This window comes from Acyrthosiphon pisum, chromosome A1, assembly GCF_005508785.2.
Source record: "Acyrthosiphon pisum isolate AL4f chromosome A1, pea_aphid_22Mar2018_4r6ur, whole genome shotgun sequence".
Taxonomy (NCBI): Eukaryota; Metazoa; Arthropoda; class Insecta; order Hemiptera; family Aphididae; genus Acyrthosiphon; species Acyrthosiphon pisum.
Genome location: NC_042494.1, coordinates 26,940,317 through 26,963,839, shown reverse-complemented (window position 1 = coordinate 26,963,839; position 23,523 = coordinate 26,940,317). Strand labels below are relative to the sequence as shown.

The 23,523-nt window shown below is 35.8% G+C and overlaps 1 protein-coding gene across 3 annotated transcripts in view; it reads right to left on the bottom strand.

Annotated features, from left to right (window-relative positions):
* Positions 1-23,523, bottom strand: part of Ecr (ecdysone receptor) — a 40,959-nt gene that overhangs the window by 3,329 nt on the left and 14,107 nt on the right. For 2 of the 3 annotated variants that reach the window (XM_008183993.3, NM_001159359.1), the window contains 5 exon segments: positions 5,170-5,553; positions 781-908; positions 545-709; positions 307-465; positions 9-231 (listed from right to left, as the gene is read on the bottom strand). In XM_008183993.3, coding sequence (XP_008182215.1) covers positions 9-231; positions 307-465; positions 545-709; positions 781-908; positions 5,170-5,553 — 1,059 coding nt within the window. 3 annotated transcript variants of the gene reach the window in all.

Sequence of the window (23,523 nt, the reverse complement as noted above, 5' to 3'; positions counted from 1 at the left end):
ATAATTACTTGAAAATATGACAATGGCGGTCAACAATGCATATTCTGCATTATCCACTTTCATATTGTACATAAACCGACTGAATGACAGTTGGTTTTCAATGGCATCTCCCAACCCAGCTTTGTTATAAGAATCGGCTGAAAATGGCTGGTTGTTAGCAAACACTATTGAGTCAGTGGTGATGTCATATTTCCTTGCTACCCTGAACATCATAGCTTCACTTGAGCAAGCCTATATTTACAAAATAAATAAATAACATCAAGACAATCATACAGAAAAAATGTATTTATAGTGGCAAATAATTACCTTGAGTAAAGTGATTTGATCTTCTCTTACAAGTTTATCAAAACCTGGTAATCGTTTGGCAAACTCTACAATGAGTTGAACTGTGAGTATTGTCATCTCAGTGATGATTCGATATGTGGTGTCACTTTGTTTTTCTTCATCGTATTCATCCATATTTTGCTATGAAAATAAATAAATAAATAAATAAATTACAATTACTGATGTGAATTATGGATATATTTTTTAATCAAGTACTTACATTATTTATTGTTAAACGTTTCATGTCCTTTTCACTAGGAGCTTCATATTGATCCTGGAAATAGACAAGTCGATGGATCAGTTCTTTTTGTTCAGAACTCAACGGTTTCACGTAAGGTACAGTCGGCATAGGCGTGCCCATTATCATTGGTTCACCGCATTCAATCTAAGATAAAAACAAACATTATAGATATTAATACAAAATAATTGTATAGAAGTTATTATGATTGTAATTACCTTCATCTCTGTAGGTTCTATTTTTATTATTTCTGGAGAAATATCTGTAGTAGAATTTGGTTTATCTTTTTCTCGTTGAGCTTTTTTCTCCTTTCTTTTTACTGCACATTGAACTTCAGGTACAACACCTAAAAAACAATGTCATATTTAAAAACTATGCAATCATTTTAAGGTATAACTAAACAAATATTTGTAGGTCAAAATAACAACATAACAACATGTTATGGCACACCACAATTTAAAACAATTAAAATTGTATGTTTATTAGATACTTATTAGTATACATTTTAATAGAATATTAATGACCTATTACATTTATTCGATGCGCAATTTACGGATGTTATACGTTAATATTACCTTGGAACTATGAATGGATATATTGTAACAACTTTAAAAGATTTATTTGATAAATATTTATATAAATACCAAATTACCCATTATAATAATGGACTTCACTCGGAGGCATAATGTCTAATTAATGATTATTATAATGTGCGAACGCTTCAAAATGTTAAGACATACTCATACATTATCTATTATAATTATTAAAAAAAATTACAAGACATCTACAAAAAATGAGTAAAAAAAATACTAAGTATTTTAAGTCTTGTATTATAGCGGGACCTAATAAAAGTCGAACAAGATTTTTATTATATAAAATGTATTTTAAGATACTAATAATAGCACTACAACACATTAAAATAATACCTAAACATAAACATTATTATATGTATGATAAAACTTCTAAAGTGTCTGCCGAGTGTGCGACGGTGTTAATTAGTGTCAACTCCTCAACATTTTGAGAAACAGCCAATGAATCTTATTAAAAGTATTATTATTTATTTGTCAAACGTTAAAAATATGTTCTAAAATGATCCATAAATTGTTTATTATACGGAATACAAGAAAAACCGTAAAAGACGATTTGGTTTTAACCATTCATCCCAGAGAACGTTTCAAAATAAAAATAAGATAACGACGCGACATGCAGTCACGAAGTCCATATTATAATGTTGAGGTCGCTATAATAGCACATTATATGGCGACCGATGATTGTCTGTGCGTGTGCGGCCACGTCGAAAACAACAGATAGGTTGTATACGAATAGAAAGCCATTACACTACACCGGACTAGTGTAGTAGAGCATTTATTTAGTACCGTCGTCGGGCAAGGTAAAATGCACGAATTAATCGAGCACGGCTTGGTAGTACGGCAATACGAACCGCGTTTTCCGAACCTCTACGTGTTTTGCCTTTGAAATTCATTTATTATTCAAGAAACAATAATTCAAGACCCACCGTAATTTAGTATGCGGTGTGAAATCGCGAGTAAAAATGCTCGGCGAGTCGATCGATACCAATGTAATAATATAGTATAATAACGGCGAAAAAAGGTCAACGTACGCAACATAAAAAAAAAGCTCGCTATTAAAGTGTCATAACTACCACAGCCGGTCAAGGTTGCTTACACGACTACCTATTACATCGAGGGCGCGGGGATTTGGTCAAGTTCGATTTTCTGTCATAGTTTACACGCAATGCCGCAACAACCGGGGGTGCTAGGGGTGCGAAGAACCCCCTGGCCCCTCGTTAATTTATAACAATAGGCCCCGGGGCCAGTAGCCGAACTATTTGGAACTTTTTTTCTTTTAAGGTGTTTCACAAAGTGGTATCTTACTATCTTATTATTTTATCAAAAAATAGAAACTAATGAATACATTAGAATCACTTTTATTATTATAATATAAAACAAAGTCCTAACTATATTTTTAACAAAATAATAAAAATAATAATTTCGAATGGCAGGGGGCTGAATTATACCGGCAATATTATATTTTCGAATTTCTTAATTTTGTTATGTTGTGACGGCTGATGGTTTATTGCATTTAAATCGGGACAAAAAATAAAATAAATGGTTGCATACCATTTTGCTCCTCAGTCCTCACCTATATGTGTACAATCACTACAGTGTACAATGTGTTCAATGCTCTTCACCTATCTGTAAGCAGTATAGCAGTGTATATATATTATAATAACTGCATAACATAATGTATTTAGCTAAAAACAAGAAGCAATATGTATTTAATGACCAATCGGTACATGAGCATAATCGCAATTAGGGGTAAAATTCTGGGGGGCTACAGCCCACCTAACAAAACTATTAATTTAAAATAACCTATAAGCAGCTTATATATAAATAAATTAGGAATATTTTTTTGAGGGGTCTGAATCGTAGTCTGAATCTTTAGCCCCCCCCCTCAATAGTAGTAGTGCCTCTGTACGTGGGCCCTATTCATTGGTCGCACACCCACCAATATGTACCAAGTTGCGGCACTGTTTACACGGCATGAGTATTCAAATTCTCGTTGTTGCGGATATGTGCCGTCCGTGCCATGCGGACACTTCACGTCATAATATTTCGTGCAGCAGTCGTACTCGTAGCTAGGTATTATTCGTCAATGATAAATTATACGAGTATGTAAGACGTATATGCGGTAATAGTGGTAACTGGTAAAAATAGTGGTAATCTCTATGTGTATAGCAGGTTAGAACAGAACTCAGCAAACCACCACACAGTCTTGGCATCCCCTCCCCTTCACATACACACATACACACAGAAATACACAATCAATTTAGTAAATGGACAATTTCGAACAAGATATCGACGATATGCGTAAATCGAATAGTTAGTACCGCCGCACCGGGCTCCTTAATATTATTATATTTATAAATATCACAGGAAAATAGAAAACTTTCAATTGGCCACTTTTCTGGTTCGTGTGAAATAATGTACCAACCAATTATGCTGCATTCAATTCGACTTTCATTCAATTCGAAAAACAATTATTTTGTTTACATACGAAGATTGTATGATTTGGATTTTGGGCGAAAGTGTATGTGTATAATATGTATACGATATTTTGTCCAACATATTTTATTAAAAATATGTGATTGGAGTTTCAAATTTGAAAAATCGTAAAATGTTTCTAATATACAACTAGTGTTCAATTCTCAACCCATGTACCACCCAAAGGTTTTTACATCTTTTCAATGTCCTTAAAAAAATTTTATGAAAATAAAAGTCACTAATCGTATAATATTGATAAGACATGCAATATTCCTCGTTTCTATTAGTACCAATTCAAAATATAAATATGTTTGTTTGTCTCTTTAACTAAACTAATCGCGGCTATACAATACTAATGTAATATGTATACTGTATAGTGTATATACGTGTTTGCATAAAAGTATGTAACATGTTTTATAGTTAAATGTCCGTGACTCCGTGTTATTATGAGTTATGTTATGTTATGGTTAGTCGACTGTGAACTTGTACTATACCTATGCATACCATCATATTTAACGAGACAATGTACTTGATTGTATGGCCATTAATTACATAGCAATTAATAATAATAATAGTAATATATTTTATTATATAAACGTTTGTAAAATTATTTAATTCAGAACTTATTTTTAGTATTTATTATGGGCTGCACAGCTTGTCACGCCCCGCCCTAACATTCCTAACACATTTTTCAAACATAACAAGTAATCAAAAAATTTAAGAAACGTAATAGCCATCGACGGAGGTGTATTTTTTGTAGCGTTATTATTAATTTTTTGGTCCTAACATTCGTGCTATATTTTTTATTCTAGTAAAATATATGATTATCAATAGATTGTCAATTTGCATTTCGAATTGCGCTTTATAATTGTTGAAGTGAATAACGGTTAACTCTACTAAAAATGTATCAATAATGGTATTTCGTGAGAAATCAAAAATAAAATTTAATTTTAAATTTTTTGAATAAACCTATTTTTACATAAAGTTACCGTTTTAAATAGCGTTTATTTTTAATACCGTCACTCAAATTCACAACAGTGGATTTCAAGAGAAAAAAATTATTTTGAGTGGCCCTCTACAGTCTGCAGTATGATTCTACATTAATTTAATTACAAACACCAAGCAAAAAATTCTAAAAACTCAAAAGGGGGTGATGGGATCATGCAACTAGTGAACACCTATTTTGTACTTATTGGTCCGACGTATTGTATTATTAAATAAATACCTATTTTTACAGTAATTTTTGTCAGATCTTGCAATATTATGAATTATGTCTCCTATAGTAAAAATAAAAATTTAATTCCAGTGCCTAAACGTGCCATAATAATATGGTCTTCGCTCGTAAAATAACAGGTTTCTTCTGAAATCCGGAGATCAACTATTATTCAATATTAACGTACATTTAATACTAGCAGTGTTCCTATATATTATTATAGACTCCGCGTGTGTATTACGTTATACTCTAGCAGTCCAGAAAAAACCGACATATTTTATTTTTCTGTGATTTATCAGTTTTCTATTTTATTATAGTGTAGCGCTTACATTCAGGCCTCATGCCGACGGTGAGGCATTTTTTCAGCCGGCACTCCTGGCACTTCCGCCTCATGTACATGTCGATTTCGCAGTTGTTGCCGTACTTGCACTGGTACACGGCGTTCTTGGTGATGCTCCTCCGGAAGAACCCCTTGCACCCTTCGCATGTCAGCGCGTTGTAATGGTAACCGGACGACCGGTCGCCGCACACCAGACAAAGCTCTTCGGGAGGTCGGTTGTTCAGCACGTTGCCACCAACGCCGCCTCCGGGGCCCGATGCCGCGGTGTTGACGACGCCAGTCACGGGCGAGTGGTTGAGTTTCTTCTTCTTCAACCCATCCGAATGGCTGCTGACTCCCGACAGGCTGTTCGGCGGAGACAACTCTTCTTTGACTGCACATAGAAGAAAAATAAACAACGGTTAAACAAAAACGAAAACATCATTACATACCAATATAATACGATATTGTATATATATTAATATATTAGAATATAATTTGTAGGTACCTATATTATAATATTATGTTTTACTTTCGTCTCGGGTGAGTGGTGGACATGGGGCCGGGGTGTGGGAGAAGAGGAAGTAAACAGAACCCGAAAACCTGTTTGGGAACAACCGGCACCGTGGTCGTGGAGTGGACGAACCCAGTGACCTTGTGATCGAGAACGAAATATACCTATACGGCTATACATTATTATTATACACAAATCTTTTCCCTCCAAAAATCTTTTCGAATATATAATATATATTTGTTGTACACAATATAATAACAAATAATACCATGTGCGGCATTGCGTCACGCGGGGTTAATGCCCCTCGAATCGGATAGTATCGTATCGTTGTAGTTATTTTGTGGCTGCGCAGTGCGTTTTCGAACGGTGTCCATAGTAATAATATTATTTATCAGAATGACGACTGTGACCTGCAATGTCCTCCACAGACCGACGCGGGCCCAAGTAACCCGCAGCAGAGAACCACCGCCGCCAACGGGGGAGGCCTGGTTACTTGTTTACGCGGGCCTCGAATATACTCGCGCGATTGACCGTATTATATGCGGGCGACGATGTTATTTAGCGGTATGCGTTTAAAAAAAACCGGCCAAGTGCGAGTAGGACTTGCGCACAAAGGGTTCCGTACCATCATCAGCTATAAACATGTTGGCAACACTGCTTATATTATATATTCTAGGATTTTTAGTATTTGTTGTTATAGCGGCAACAGAAATACATAATCTGTGAAAATTTCAACTTTCTAACTTTCATAGTTCATAAGATACAGCCTGGTGACGGACAGACAGCGGAGCCTTAGTAATAGGGTCCCGTTTTACCGTACGGAACCCTAAAAAAGCACCAAAACTAGACAGCGAGCAAGCAATTAATGCCCCAGGATACTTATTTAAAATACTTTTTTATTCCAAATTACCGAATACTTTTTTTTGTTTTACCGTTATATTTTAATAGCTGATCAGGTTAAAAATAAAATATTTCTAGTTATATCAACGAAAATTCGATTAGTTCTATTAAGAACCTTAATATTTTGCTCTTATGATATAGCAATGATATTATAAAAATATAATTGTGGTACCTATACAATTTTTTTATCTTTGGCGCTTACGTCATAAAATCATTGCTATTTTTCCCATTCGATCGAAATCTGAAAACGGACACGATCACGCCTATACAAGGCGACGTTAAAAGCGACCGGATGAGTAAATAATAATAATATATAATAGACGAGTTTTTTTATATTATCATTATTATTATTATTCTAAAGAAAAATCGCTCGACGACGACGACAGCGACGTTCAAGGCCGTTCGTGTTTCGCAACAGTCGCCGATACGACGGCCGCACTCTTGCAATAGTAATAACATTTTATGTATAGAAATAGAAACGAATAGATATCGCACACACATACACACACACGCACGCGGCATTTCTGCCTTATTGTTGTTTGGTTAGTGGGGGGAAAAATACGAATCCCAGGAGATTAATTGCTTTCGTGTGTGCGTTGTTTTTAAACGTCTGGCGAGATGCGCATTTTTTTCTTCCCCCCGCGACCTAGCCCAACAGAAATTCTCGAGAGACCTCGCACACGACACGCTCGCACACATTTACATAAAAATAAATAAAAACGAGCACATTCCGACGATAAATCTATCGGATAAGTCGCATGTATACGTGTGTGTGAACTGTATACAAAACAACGCGAGGAACGACCACCGCCGCTGCAGATGTCGGAGGAGCTAAGAGGAGCTAACATAAAATTGATATAAAATTCGCGTATACCTACTCACATATTTCGTTCACGGATTTCGCGCACCGGACGTACTGGGACAGATGTTAATTATTCGACGTTAAAACCAAATGAATATTCATCGAACGCAGCTCTCCACACACCGGTGCGCCGGTGGCAAATGGAATATATTTCGCGGTAATTACCGGAACCACCGCGGTACGTAAACATGACCGCGGCGGCGACGGCGTCGTCACAGAGTACGCAAACGTCGACGATGCTCGATTTCTGGGTATCCGATGCGCGAAAACGATGTCTGCGACTCGGGTCGACTACAACTTACTGCAGGGAGAAGACAATCTTTTTAAACCGGTTTGTGTAAATCTTTCTATCTATCCCTCTGTGCGTACATATTATATTATTATAATATTTAAAACATATAATATAATAAATTATATTATCATTGATTATATAATACTACACACTATATATTGTATCATATAATCAACGATATTAGGTATATTATACTCACATATACTATAATAATGATAAAATAATACGGCATCGTCGGAGGCCTATTGTGTAAAAAAAAATCGATCTCGAACGCCACGGGAACGAAAGGCTATTATTTCGTATCATATTGTGTGTGTAATGTGTATAATAATATAATATGGAGTCCCGAGTACGAGCGCAATGCAGCAGTTGTAAAGGTAATAATAATAATAATATGTGCTCGGTGAAGGCGTGCGGCGGCGAAGAAGAATTCGAGGAACTGAAACCGGTTAACAACGACAACGACGACGACGATTGTGTATTGTGTGCGCGCAAAGAATGAAAAGTTGTAAGTAGTAATGCGCTTGTTAAAATAAAAGAAATAATAAAAACATTTTAACGTGGTCGATAGTGTTTATGGCGTTGAGGGGAGCGAGAGAAGGAAGAAATCTGACGTTATCTTTGTCGTTATAACCGATATGAAACGTCTACAAATGCGGACGGAAAAAAATCGAAAGCTTTTGACTGAAATTCGACTCGCAGTTACGTGCTAATGTTTTACATTTTACGTATACATGACATTGACGACGGAAACGGTTGTGCGCACATTACATTATTCGTTCGCCGGGTAATCTGTGCGGTCGACGAGCGGAACAGATGACGACGTATGAAGTGAGTAAAAAACAGACTCGCAGCCCGTGAAGGCCGTAGAATCAGAAAACCGCGAAGATCTGCGGTCTAGATAACAACCAGAACGAAAGGCAAAAATGGAAAACAAGATTGGTTTTTTTCTTTTATCATTGTTCTTATTACATAGTTTTCCGTCATGATAAGTTTTTTTTTCTCTCAAAATAATATCCTATACATATAATAATACATTTACTAGGAGACGTTTTTACTATAATAATAATATTATACGGGTTGAACTAGGAGAGTTATCGGTCTAAAAGTACAAAAATACAAATTTATTCGACTATAATTGAATAAGCTAAAGCCCCTATAGGTAATAATAAATTATTATTATTATATAATAATCAGATAATATAATTAAGTGAATTAAATATCTATTTTTGGACTTTTTGTCCGATTTGAAAAACGCGCTCGGAATTGTTCGATAGTAGCAAAATAAGTCCAACCTTTTTTAAATCGGGCTTTCGTCTGGGATTCAACAGAGAGATGTGAAGTGTGGAAAACGAGGAAAAAATGTTCAAAATAATACGTTTCAATGGTCACGCGGCTCCGGAGGTGGCGGTGGAGGTTTTAATCTTGAAAATAAAAGTAATTGACTACATGGCTATGCACCGTGGTATTGTGGAGGGCACACGGCCAAAGGTAGTAGACCGCGTGATCTAGAGTTACAAGCATAAATACACACACTGTGATACACTCTGCACTTTGTGGGAGATATCTATACGAACACCGTGTAGAGGATGAAAAAAAATGAAACGTTAATAGTTATAATAATTGCCGTCTATAAGTATATTTGCTCAGTTGGACGACGGTGATAATAATATCCGTTTTATATGACGTGTACACGCCACACGCGTATAAATACTAAAGGCGCACGTGCATTCGGCAGAACAGAACGACGACTAAGGTTCATTCCTATTTCCTACTGCCACGGTCAAGTGAACAGTGATTATTATTATTGTTGTTGTTGTTGTTGCTGCTGGTGGTGATTTCAGGTTGCTTTGCCATGGTGAGAATCTTCCGTAACGTAAAAAAATACCTTCCGAATGTGTATAAAGTATTATATTATTCGCAATAACATTATATAGAAATAATTAACGTGCAGGTAAAATCGGCGGTGCCGGTAAGAACAATGCTCACGTAAACGTATGTATACCTACAGTGCACTCCGAGCAATTATTAACTTTACCCCTTTTTATAAGCTCGACAATATAGATACGTAAACACAATTATTTTGGTTTTGGATTTCAACAAGCGCCAAACTATACAAGTATATAATATATAATAGTAAGTAAAATAAAATGACGTATGTTATAGATTTAGGTTAAGCGTAATATAAATTATTTTTTTATTTATTTAATGCACTCTTTGGATCAGTAGGTTTTTATAAAACAATATTAACTTCTACAGCGATGACTATCGATAGCGATTGGCGGTATTCTCACGGGTCGTATTCACCATCGATTTTTTTTTCAGTTCGATATAAACTACTGCCACCTAGCTAAATTATTATCACCCGATTACGCATATCTGATAATCATATTTTATATTTTTATCGATTGAGTTTTGTTAACAATTGATATGAATTTTTAAGTACTTTAAATGACATTTATTCATATTATTTTTCGCGAGTACAAGGTTGAACAAAATTAATATTCGAATTTACACTCTCATATTAAACAGTATATCAACACAAAACGTGTATGCAGACTCGGGGCTATTGAACGCTATAATAATGTAAGCTCACACAAATTAAATTTTTAATTAAATGATAAAAAAAATATATAGGTAGTACATTGTAAGGCACATACATTGGTAGTAATATAATTTTTATTAAATAATTAGATATTTTTTTTATTTTTTTAAAAGTAATAAGCAAGGCTTGTAACTTGTAATTCAACAAATATTAAAACTTAAAAGGTGTACCTATATATAATTAAAAATAATTATTAAAGCCCTTAAATATGCAATAAAAATGTTGAAAATACAGGTACACTTATAGGTACATGCATGGTGTAACAGGAAGACCTGACAAAAAAAAAATTATGCTAGTTAAATGTGTGACAAAAATTGTGAAAACTATATGACAAATAAATAATTTAAGAAATATACTCATGTCAGGAAATTCCCAAAAATAATATTTTGAAAAAAGTTATTACGTTCTAAATTGATTCACTCAAAAACTATCGATATTTGAAAAAAATTCTAAAAATAAACTACTTGACTTAGGTAAATGTTTTGACCATCAAAATTGTTCTTATAATCAGATCTAAAAACTGGCTATTTTGTATTTTTCCAAAAATTTAGAATTTAAATTAATTTTTTTTTATTTTCAGCATTAAAAATAAAAATAAGTTTCTTTATATCATACGTGAACCGCAAGTTACTATAAATTATATATATAAAATGTATTTAAATATTATACCCCGTATAAAAATTGGTAACGACATTCCCAGAAAAATAGATAATTCAAATACAAATCTTTGTATTTATAAATATTTTATTTTCTGTATATTTTTAATTAATTTTCACTTTACAATGTCGATAAAAGTAAAATAGCACTAAAATCACAAAAACAGTTAAAATATCATTTAAACTCCAATGGACAAAGATATGCAACAAAAAATATCACATTTTACTTAATCATGAACTGAAACAAATTTATCCTTCAGTAGTTCAGTGTAGATGATATCACTTTATAGGTGTTACTAGTACGTCTCAAAACAAAAATGCAAATGATATAAGTAATGAGACCCAGATTACAAAATATTGTTTAAACGATTCCTAAGACTATAAGGGGAAGTCTTTGAGGGAAATACAATCGTAAAAATAATGCAATTGTTAAATAACGTAGTATTTCAAATGACTTAACCGGATGAGCATAATTAATAATTGAAAACAAATTAACAATTGATTGGAAAACCTATCGTGACTTAACGGTAAACATATGTAGGATTTAACAAATTGTCCGAGCGGAAGGAAGTTGCACGAACGTGTTAAGAAGTTTTGTCGCGTATTGGCTCACTCCCAAAGCACTTGTGAGTTGTGACTCACAGCTCATAATTATGAGTTCGATTTAACTGAAATAATCAGAACCTGTTTATAAGGTATATTTTTACACAAAAAAAAAACAATAGATTAAACTCAAATATTTTTTCAGATGCATTAAAAATAGATATAAAATTAATAATCATTATAACATATAATAAATTATACCAGTCATTGACACGAACTGTGATTTATTTTAGTAAACAATTTTTTTTAAACATTTCAATTACTATAGCCTATAGGTTAATAGGTATAATATCCTTGGGACGTAAACATTTTTACGTAATTTATAACGAATTTATAATTCCACAACATACGTTAAAAATAATCTGGTACTAATGGTCATAACTCGCTAACGTATAACAGTGATTGTTTAAATTAAGTCCTGCACGATAAATAAAACACACATGAGAATATTACGCTCTATAAAATGAATGGCAGTCGACACCTATGTCAATAAAATACAATATTTTATTTTTACCGTGTGTAAAAGGTACTAGCTGGTAGCTGGTAAGTAATACACTAATTAGTCTACCAACTACCAACTTACACAAAATGAGCAAAATTCCAGAATATCATGTTATATATGAATTTATCAGTTTTAAATTCTGATCGGAGCGATAGAACTATGTATTGATCTTACAATGATGTATGTTTTATTATCTATTTAAATTTTTTTTGTTTCTGTTAACACCTTTTGGGCAATAAAAATGCTTTTATTTTCTACTTTAGCATCTTATCAGGTAGGAAGCGGGGGGAAAAAAGCATCTGAAAAGTTATAATTTAGATGAAAAAAGTGGTACCTACTTGCCTACCTTTTTTTAATTTTATTTAGTGAATCTAATAGGAACACAATGTATTGAAATACCTCGACAAATAACCGTCAAAATATTATAACACTGTTGTAGAATATAATCCATTCGTATGATCAGCGTTGTGCATTCATTACCCGAGTCATTCGGCACCATTTATAGTAGTATACTATAGTCGTTTCACAAATAATTGTTCGAACACAGGAAAAAAAATTAGTTGTCTGGTCAGGGGGAGAAACGGGACATTTCGGGTCATGAGTACTAATAAGCAATTTATACTTGTGTGTTTTTAATATATATATATAAAGATAAAATAAAAAAATAAAATAAAATACGCAAAGAATTCAAACGGATTTATTCGTGTGTGCGTATCATGCGTTTATTGTGTCTGTGGGCCAAAACGTAGGCGTACTTGCTGTATAATATAATGTGCGTACACAACGAGTATGTTGTACGATTATCTTCGAGATATTCCAACTACTTCACCACTATAACATTATACGTCTGCGCTCTGCAGTATGTCGCGAATAAAATTAAACTTTTTTTTCTTTTTTACACAGAATATAATATAAAAACAGTCTCTTTTCGTAATTTGGTGACGACTCGCAGAAGCGGTGTTTATTCAATGGAAAATTAATTGTACAATTATACAATTCATTTACAGCAGGACGAGTTATTTTTTCAGCGATACGTCGGAAGTAAAAACTCTATATTGCCTCTGCGAGGTGTTTATATTCCTGAAAGTATGTACAGATCGGAGAGGGAACTTGAGCTGGATTGCAGAACGCACTGCAGCTTCGTCGATTATCTCACACGCAGGCATATATACATACAGGCATACAGCCTTTTTCGTCAAATGTATCAAACTATTTAACTATTTTTAGAGTTAAGATATTATATTTTACATATAGGTACGAATCGAAAGGAACTTTTCTGTTAACCGAACCATCATAGACGACGACAACAACGTGATGAAAGAACATATAATACAATTACGATACCTAAAACCCCCACCAAATACCAATTGGTAATGAACGACTAACCCTGCTAGTCATCGTATACACAGTGAGAAAACAGGATATCCATAAAAATAAAAAATAAACATCGACCACTCGACGACGCGACAATTATTCCATTGGTACATAAACGCAGGTGACCGCCATCATATACCTGTTGTTATCACTGGGACGGTGGACGAATTGTTGTTGTGCTGTGTCATGAACCGGTTCATGATGGTGTCCTGGTGGTACCGCTGCTGGTGGGTGGTGTAAGTGGGCTGTTCGCCGAAGCTGTCATCGAGGTCCTGCAGGAACTCAAAGCTCTCCCGGGTCATCGGGCTGTTGATGTTGGTGCTGAAGAATGCGTTGATAAACATGCTGGTGGCTGAGAACCCGGTGGAGGCGGCCGCCGACGACGAGGACGACGACGAGGTGACTTCGGACGACGAAGTCATGGCCCCGTCGTTCTGCGATGCTAGTCGCAACATGTCGCCGGGTCAGCCGGATTACATGTGAATAACGGCGGAGGTGTGGCCAACTTGTGGCCGGCGTTCTGGGCTGCGCGGTCGACCGCGGGCGTATGACCAGATAACCGGGGTAGTAGTAGCTGTACTTCTGTAAAACGTGTTCGGAAACGTCCACTATATATATGTGTGTGTTTGTTTGTTTCTGTGTGTGTGATAAGACCCGTCAACGTGTTTCGCCACCGTTTTTCGTGGAGGTAATGGTTTAAAAATGCATATACCTACCAATAACTTTACCCACCTCGGGATTTGCCCTGTATTCTCATTATAATTATGACTTCCAAGCTTTTAGGGGTGGATAATTCTATACCGGAAATAAGACCTAAGCCCACCTGGAGAGCCGATGGCCTCCATGTTCACCCTTCCCCTAGTTTTGTCCATCCCCGGTCGTCGGGTAAAGATATTATTTTACTAGATTTTTTTATTGTTATTATTTATTCTACGACGTCGCTACGACGCAGCAGCAGTAACATCGCGTGAATGTGTTTCTTATATTATACTATATCATTACATTATACATTATTATAATAATATGTACGCGAGGGACCAGCAGCGATTTAATAATAAAGTGACGTCATTGCGCGCTCACAATAGAATCTTTTGTGATCCGACACCGGCCCATCAAATACGGTTTTTATTTTTCTCCGTACACCGCGATATAACATAATAAAATTATTATGTTATGCAGATGTCGGTACGATTGTCCGTACATATCACGGCCGATGTTAAGCACACGCGATATTGTGAAATTCCCAAGTATAGGAAAGTACGTGCGTATACGGATGATCGACAGTTGCGCGTCCGAAATTGTGTTCGTTTCTAAAATCAAAGACAAGGACCTATTCGAAAACGCACACAGATAGCAATTCACTATACTTAAAATGTACATAATATATTATATTATTATATAGCCAAAAACACGGTCGATAGTGTTAATCTATATTTTTTTTACAGGCCCATTAAGTGCGCTAAGCGATCATTTGTTTATCTGAAGCACGCGTGTATGTATATGTATATTATTATATTATAGGCATAGGGTCGTTAATGTTGAGCCCGTCTGTGTGTCACATCGCGACGACTGTTCAAAAAAGTCCATTAAAAAAACCACATTCCACGCACGTTATATATACAGGTGCGATACGAGCGACGTCGTCTACATTGTCATCTTTATGGAAATCTATATGGTACCCACTACGATACATTACAATATATTATGTAAAATGTACCTCTAATATACATATAATATGTACAGTGTATTAACGTATACATTTACCCTCTTTTAATTAGAGTTCGATGGAATGTCTTATTTTATTTTTTCCACCCACCGTTCACGTCAAAAACTTTTGAAATATTCGAAAACGGCTTTGAAACATGTCGTTTTTAATACAGGTAATTTGGGGTTGTCGTTTCGATATGCTATATCAAGAAGACTTTTCACTGCAAATGCAGTGTGATTTGAGCCGAGTGCTGCGATATAAAAATGTTTCTACTATCATTGATTTTTTATATCACCTACGTGTTTTTAGTTTATTCAACAGATACTAATATACTAACAGTAGGTATTTCAACAACAAGCAAAACAATATTATAAATGTATAGATGTAAAGATGTTAACCCTACACTGCATGACATTTTTTTTTTGCTAAAAAATTATATGTTATATAGTTCCATTCAATAATTTTAGGAAAAATCATAAAAAAAAAAATTTTAAATTTTAAAAAAATTTTACGAACTACTAATTTTTAACTGGTTTAAGCAAATGATAGCCAGGTTTTCATTAGCTTTAATCGAACATACTTTAGGTGCATAACCATCTAATGTTATAATGCATATATGCCCTTGTATGCAGTGTAGGGTTAATTATTAAGAGGGCACAACTATTGACTTGAAAAAATACATAGCGGGGTGTTGATTAGTTTAAGGATTATTATGAAAATTTAATCTGAAAAATACCGAAAGATTGGTAATTATAGAAAACCAAAAACGTATCCCGTGTTTTGCCTAGTCGCTGTGACGTACTTTAGTTTGGTCGTGATAAGAATTTTGCGTTTTAGTAGAAAACAACCTGGTATAACATATCACCACGACACCCATATCGTTATCCATTATTATATAAATCATATTCTCGTACCTCATACAGCGAGCCGTCCGCGAGCGAGACGACATGTATCAAAACAGAAAAAAAATCAACAGCGAAACACAAAAATGTTTTTAAAACTATTGACGCATACGAGCACAGACGTTGTAATAATATTCAAGCACACACGCGTTTCAAAAACATATAACAACGATATAGTATAATCGGAAAGTATGAAACTGACAAAAAGCGTCGTTAGAGGAAAAAGTGACACACGCGGCGGACGAGACCACGACGACGAGAGGAGACTTGAACGCGCGACGGGATGACACTGCCGGAACGATGAACTTGAACTGGCGAGTGGCGGCTGCAGGTGAGAGAGAGTGCGACGTCCTGGCGGCGGCGGCGGCGGCATTGGCCTCCGATATCAACACAACACGCGAGTGCCGCCGCCGCCGCCGTAGTTACGACCGTCGGGTGGGGATAAGTTCAGGGCCAACACTTTGCGCCCGCCCGCTCGATACACCTCCGCCACCTCGGCCACCCCCACCACCACTGTACGAACGACGACGACGACTATATACCAAGACTGTATTATTATTATTATACCTCGACCGCGGTCGACCGTGTATAAAGCACAATAATATAATATTGTAATGTCGTAAAATCGTAATGTTTCAGTAGAAAACACGACGAGTGAATCGACCCCGAATAGCAAGAAAACACCAACAGTCCTACGGTCTTACGACGTTGATATTACGGTACACACGAGAGTACACACTCTCTCGGCCACGACGTTTTCAAGTGAAAGTACTACTCTCTCCGCGACGTAGGCAGCAGCATCGACGATTACGACGTTTAAAAATGTTTTTTTATTTATCGTTTGTATATACCCGAAACCGGTGAACCCGTAGTCGTGGTATTATTATTATTATTATTATTATGTATAGTATTTGTGGTACCTACGGATTTTCGACGTCATCACAACACCGAACAACACGCACGCACGCGTAGCACACAATCTCAAAATATATAATACGTCCGATCGGTAACCCGTTATAATATATTATTATTCATTATATTATTGAGATGCACTTCAAATTATTACAAGTTACCCTATACAACGCTTTATCCGTCCGTTCTACCCGCGGACACCGGATTTTACGATACGGTTATAATACGACGTGTGTGGAGAGAATAATTTACTACCTACTTCACTGCCACACGACCTTTGTCGTATAGGAAAATCGTTGTTTTATTTTTTACACAATTAAAAAATTAAATCGGTATCAAGTGACTATCTTCTTTCCTACGATATTTCTTTACGAAATATCATATAGAACGTACTTAATGATATTTTATTTTTATTGATTGTTTATTTTTTATTTAACGGAATGCTAAATAGTAATAATGATTTTTATATTACATGTTTTAGGAAAAAGTAAAACGCATAATATAAACTTGTATACCATAGAATATTATATATGACGTGTGTGTACGAAAAAGTTATAACATAATCGGATCACGTGGCCGATTGTCGGGAGATTTTTTCAAACGTGGTCATGCATTTTAATGTCTAAAGGGGTTAATATTAATTTTGTTCGTATCTTACGTGAATGATTAATGGATATTTTTTCATACTTGGAAACCCGTGACTAACGCACACGGTCCTCTTCTCTACTTCACAAGCGGTTCTCCTGCAGGAATTTTTTTTATTATTGATATTATTGGATAGGACGGGAAGAGACGACATGTCGGTAGCGGTAGTTTCTAGTTTATAGTCTTATGAAACGGATTTCGTTTCTTCAGTAATATATTATGCGTTTCGGTCAGATAAAGACAAACCCAAACAACAGCAGCAGCACGGGACGGCCGCGGGCCGCAGCGGTGGGTTTCTTAAAAGCGGTTTTCAATGCACACCTTGCAGTGCGCGGGGTTAAAAGCCGAACTCCAGCAACCCCCTCTAGGTACAGCAGGTGTTACACATTATACAACCCTCTCTCGGTATTCTCAACCCTTAGACATTCTTTACGACGTGCTTGTAATATAAGACACACGCGGTGAATAAAACTCGTTAAGTAATACGCGTTGCGTGTGTGCGTGTGAGTGTGTGTGTACAACAGGTATAGAGATAGTGTGTGTGTGTGAGAGAGAGAGAGAGAGAGAGAGAAGAACCAGTTTCATCTGTTGATTTTGCGTCTCTTCTTGCAGGTTTAAAAAAATAATAATATTATAGTTCTCTGGAGGGATATTAATATATAGTAGGTCCTATATATTGTACAACGGCTGTATACAACGGCTGCATACGACGGCTCCGCACGACCTACGTTTCCCCGAGTGGGTTTTTTTTTTATATATTAACGATTTCGATTTACGAGCTTGGTCAAACCATCTGGAGATTGCGAGTACTTCACGATCGTAAAAGGGAATATCGTCGATTATAAATGTGGAAATGAAATAGAAAAAAATATTCTGCGAATACACATAATTATTGTATACTCAGAGTCCGAGATATTTAAGGGGTTAATTAATTACATGCTCATTGCTCAAAAAATAAAAACATACCAATATAGAGACTATACTATACTAGTATACTATTTATATGTGATGAATGATGATGTAACACAATGAATACGGCAGAACAGTATATTATAACTAAGGCTCAGATTTCGATGCATATTTGCATAATTTATTTTTTGGATTTCCTGATAGTACTACTATCCAAGTTATAAATGTGTTTTATATTTATATAATATTCTAACAATGCATTTTTTAGGACTTTGGCGTTTTGCAAAAATGTTTATTGTTATGTAATTTTTGTCTTATTTTAGGAGTATCTATGACAAAAACGAAATAAATTCTCATTTGTTAGACAAGGCTACAAAATGTCATAATCTAGTTTTAAAACAACACCCGTCTCGGATTTATATAGGTCGATTAGATATTACACATGTCAATTTTATTTTTAATACAGATCAAACCCATTTATTTTTATAAATATATGAATATAAGTATTTAATATTTATTGAATAAAAATTGTATAGTATTATCTAAAATTAAAAATTAAATTATATTTAAAGCATTATAAAAGGTACAGTTTGGAGGTTTTAGGTCATTAATGCATTATTTTATAAAAAAATGTATGGTTTTAAAATCCGAGCCCTAATTATAACATAATTAATTTAAGTCCACTTATTATAGATTATATCATATTATAATATACACGCGTATACTACACTATACATAATACAGACATTAATATGAATGCAATGGTAATTTTTTCTTGTTAATAATCTATGCGTAAATTTAAGCCACAGCAATGATAATGGCTATAAAATGGAATAGTAATCAAAAGAAAAAAATAATAAAAGTATATCATTATTTTTTTATAAGACCACAAACCAATTCTCTTTGCATTGCTCGAACATCGTGGTTTAAATAAAAATCTGACGTCTGATTACGTAATACGTGTAATACTCTGTCCGCATATATATTAACGTTTGCTAATATATAATGTCGAGCCTCAGGCAAACCAGTAAAATACATCAAAATTCTAGCACGTAATATATACTATAAGTATATGTACGATGTACCTATATTTAATCCAAAACGCTTATTATACACATAATATACAGATGGAGACATGGAGTATAGAAATACAATTAGGTATTACGATTTGATTTATAACGTATAGTGTGCCAAAACGTAAGTTCAAAATAAAATTTTAATGGAACGGAATACGACGCCTATAATTGTTATCTCAAATTTTTAAACGTTCTTACGGCATCAGCCAAGTAATTCGAGCCGAGAAAATCAAAGAATGCGCCTAAAAAACGCAAACATAGGCAACACAACAGCGCAACACAGCCGCACAGTCATTTACAGCAATTTATCATTCAAAACATGTTTCCCTTTGTGAACAATTTTGACGACCGCTGGATGATGATGGTTTAGGAGCAATTATTCCTATCTGGCATAAAAAATTATCCAAATCGTAATGATCGTTTCAAATTATATTCATTTAAAAGCTTGGACACGAAAACAGCAATTTTTACGTTTTATACCTCAGTTTTTATGATTTTTACACGGACTGTAAATACTAATTTATGCGTGTTTTCGTGTGCATATCTATACTATACAGCACGAAATCGATATATATGTTGGACGGCGAAGTATATTGCAACGATCATGTTGTTGACAAAACGCCCACGTCACAAAAACACGAACGGATCGCAATCGGACGAGGATAAAAAAAAATATAAGCTAATTAACGCGACAATGAAAAAGCATAATGCACAGGCGGGCAATTAATTCTCCGGGTGTAATCACGACCGTCGGGTTTTGACGCTTATTATAGTCTCTATCAAATTAAAACAAAAACGAACATGGAACACCGCAACTGGTAATTCAGGCGCGTTTTTCGCCGAAGAAGGACTCGCGAGAGGTATTCTTCCATGGATCTTCGTTCGACTTATTTAAAATGAGATTTTTTTTCTTATTTCCAACTCGCAAGTACGCGCACTTATTATTATATATATATATTATTATTATTCTTTGGCAACGTTTCACCAGCGTCGATAGGTTTTTGCGCCTCCGCCATGATTATGTTTTTTCTGTTTGCTTGTCACGGATGCGTTAACATCGTAATAATAACAATATTATAATAATAATAATATACGCGCAACTCCCGCTGGCATTGTTATAACACGAGATATTTCGATCGATAACGTGGCGTTTTTTATGCGTTCAAATCTTTTCTCGGCCTCCGCCAAATATCGACGTCGACAAACGTTCTCTCTCGGCGTCAAATCCGGACGCGATAACCTTCACTAAATTGCAGCATGTGCAGCCCACCTGCACGACCATTAAGCGACGAAGGAACCTATATGAATTTATTATTATTATTTATTATCCATTAAAAATTTGTCGAAAACAATTTTTTTTTACAGCATAATATCACGTCGCAATAATATTATATTTATCGCACGCGAGTGTATTAAGCGTTTTTGTTGGTAGGTACACGTCAGTCATACCGAACGAATGAAACGCCGTAATGATATTATATTGTACGACTGAATCGTCTCAACAATGTGCGGTGTTTGTGCCTCTGGGCCTCGGCGCCATTGTGCAGCGCGTCTGTTTGGTCGCGAGAAACTGTAATATTATACTATTATTATGTTTATTGTGTCTAAAGAAACGACGACGCATGTACAGATGACCGGAGGTATTTGTTCACCCGCCTCCTCCGGATGAACTTTTCGTCCGACCCGCTGCACCGGTCGACGGCATACGGCGGTTGGTATTGAATGTATACATCGTGTAATATCGAAGACGAACTATTCGCACGTGCCGAATAATAATTGTTCGTCGAGTAGGACACTGCGACGTTTCACTAGCTCCGAAGTCGTCGAACGCAAATCGCCACAGTTACATTAACCGGGTCACGCGGGTTACCTGGTTACGTCGGATATATTTAAAAAATATCATTAGCGATTTACCGATGATGGCTGCAGCCGTACTATGCACACACACACACCTCTTGGACGTTTAAATCACCGACGCGTTAAAATACGCGCGTCCCGGCCAGAGATCGGCACAAACTAATAATAATAATAAAAAAATTGTTCATAACACCACACACCCCGAACGAGCGCGTGTCCGTTCCAAGGACAACCGCACACGCGATGATGATAATAATAGCGCGTAAACATAATATTATTGCAGGACATATTATATTATAATATGTATATGCCTACATAATAAATGTCTTAAATGTAGAGTGTGAGGCGGCGATGACTAAACGGAAAAATATTATTACGCATTATTAGGCCAGGCTGCAGATATTATCACACACTCCGTGATTCTCGACGCATTCACAACGCGTAGAATAATAATAATAGTAATAATAGGTATGGGTACTAATGACCACATAGCAGCACTGTTGGCTGTTATTTCGTCGTCGGCCCGCGCTTTTTGTGGTTGCTCCGTCCGCCTTTCGACCGTCCTCTCGTTTTTTTTTTCTCTTCTATTTTACTATTTGGTCATAATATTTTGTTCCACTCTTCTATACCTCCGTTGACTATTGACCGCCATTTCACACGGCTGCTGTGTTGCAGCGTCGACCGTGAACACCGCTGCAATTTCAATATCATAATAATAATATAATATCGCCCGCGCGACGCATAGGTACTATTATGTATACCTTACGACTTTCGTGGGTCGGTCCGACCGAAAAACAATACGCATTGTAGGAGCGTTGTTAACGAACCACCTCCTCTCGATGGCACTTTTCTATTTGTATTATTCGGTACAGAGATAGGTACGCGCGTGACTTAATAATTATTTACGTATATATACATATTTTATTATCGGTTCTCTATGGCGCAATACATTATCGTCGCGGGTCTCCCCACACACGATGCGAGCGCTGCACAATGACACACGCACGTTCGGGACGTGAGAAACGCTCTATAGTTTTAAAAAAAGTACAGTAGGTATAGCCGTATAGGTATACATAGGTACAAGGTACGTGTATATTATATAATAAGTGATAACATATTATAACGACAGTTCGCTGTCGATGATCGATGCTATATGCCTGCAGCAGCGAGCAGCGAATGGATTCGTGGGGCGCGGTATAGACGATGATGGTTGATTTTTCCCGTGAAAAAAGCGTCCTTGAGTTGGCATTAAAAAAAAAAACAGAGACCGGGAAAATGATCGTGGAAAAAATAATCGATACGATGGAAAATCAATGTCGTCGTGTGTGTTATAACTCGCACATAATAATTTATATAACCGTGATGATGGTGATGATGACGACGACGGTGATGGTGACGGTGGACTAGTGGAGGTGATAATTTCGTGTCTACTGTAGTCCGTGGAGGCGGACGAAGCAGGGGAATTTCGTCAGAACGGAAAAAAAAATCTGTTTCGGTTGTCACGGGTTGACAGGTTGATTGGACTCGGCCCAAACCGACATATATTGTGTATATCGCCACCATTGTAATACGCGAGTCGGTGGGTACATGGTTTTTTAAATAATAATATAATACTATCGAAAATAAGCAGGCGGCGCGTGTAATAATTTATTTTATATACTGCATAGCCGGTGGTATATACGGTGTTGATAATCGGCCGAACGCAATCTAATCGGTCGAACGTACAGACTGCAAGCTACACCGTAGTAAGTATAATAATATTCTACCTATATAAATAGTAGTATAATAAGAAAGAGGCAACATACACGTACGATGTACACGATAATACAATATTGCCATGTATGTGTATAAAATATAATATATGCGACGCCAGCGGTAGGTACCTACCTCTGTGGGAGAGGAAAAAAACTTAACCATTTGTAGACTACGACGACGACGACAAACGTCGGGCGGAGCGCATTACAATAATGGTAATACGCTGCACAGCTATGATATAGGTACACGGTTACGTTACAACGACAATGAAAATGAAATAATAATAGTAATA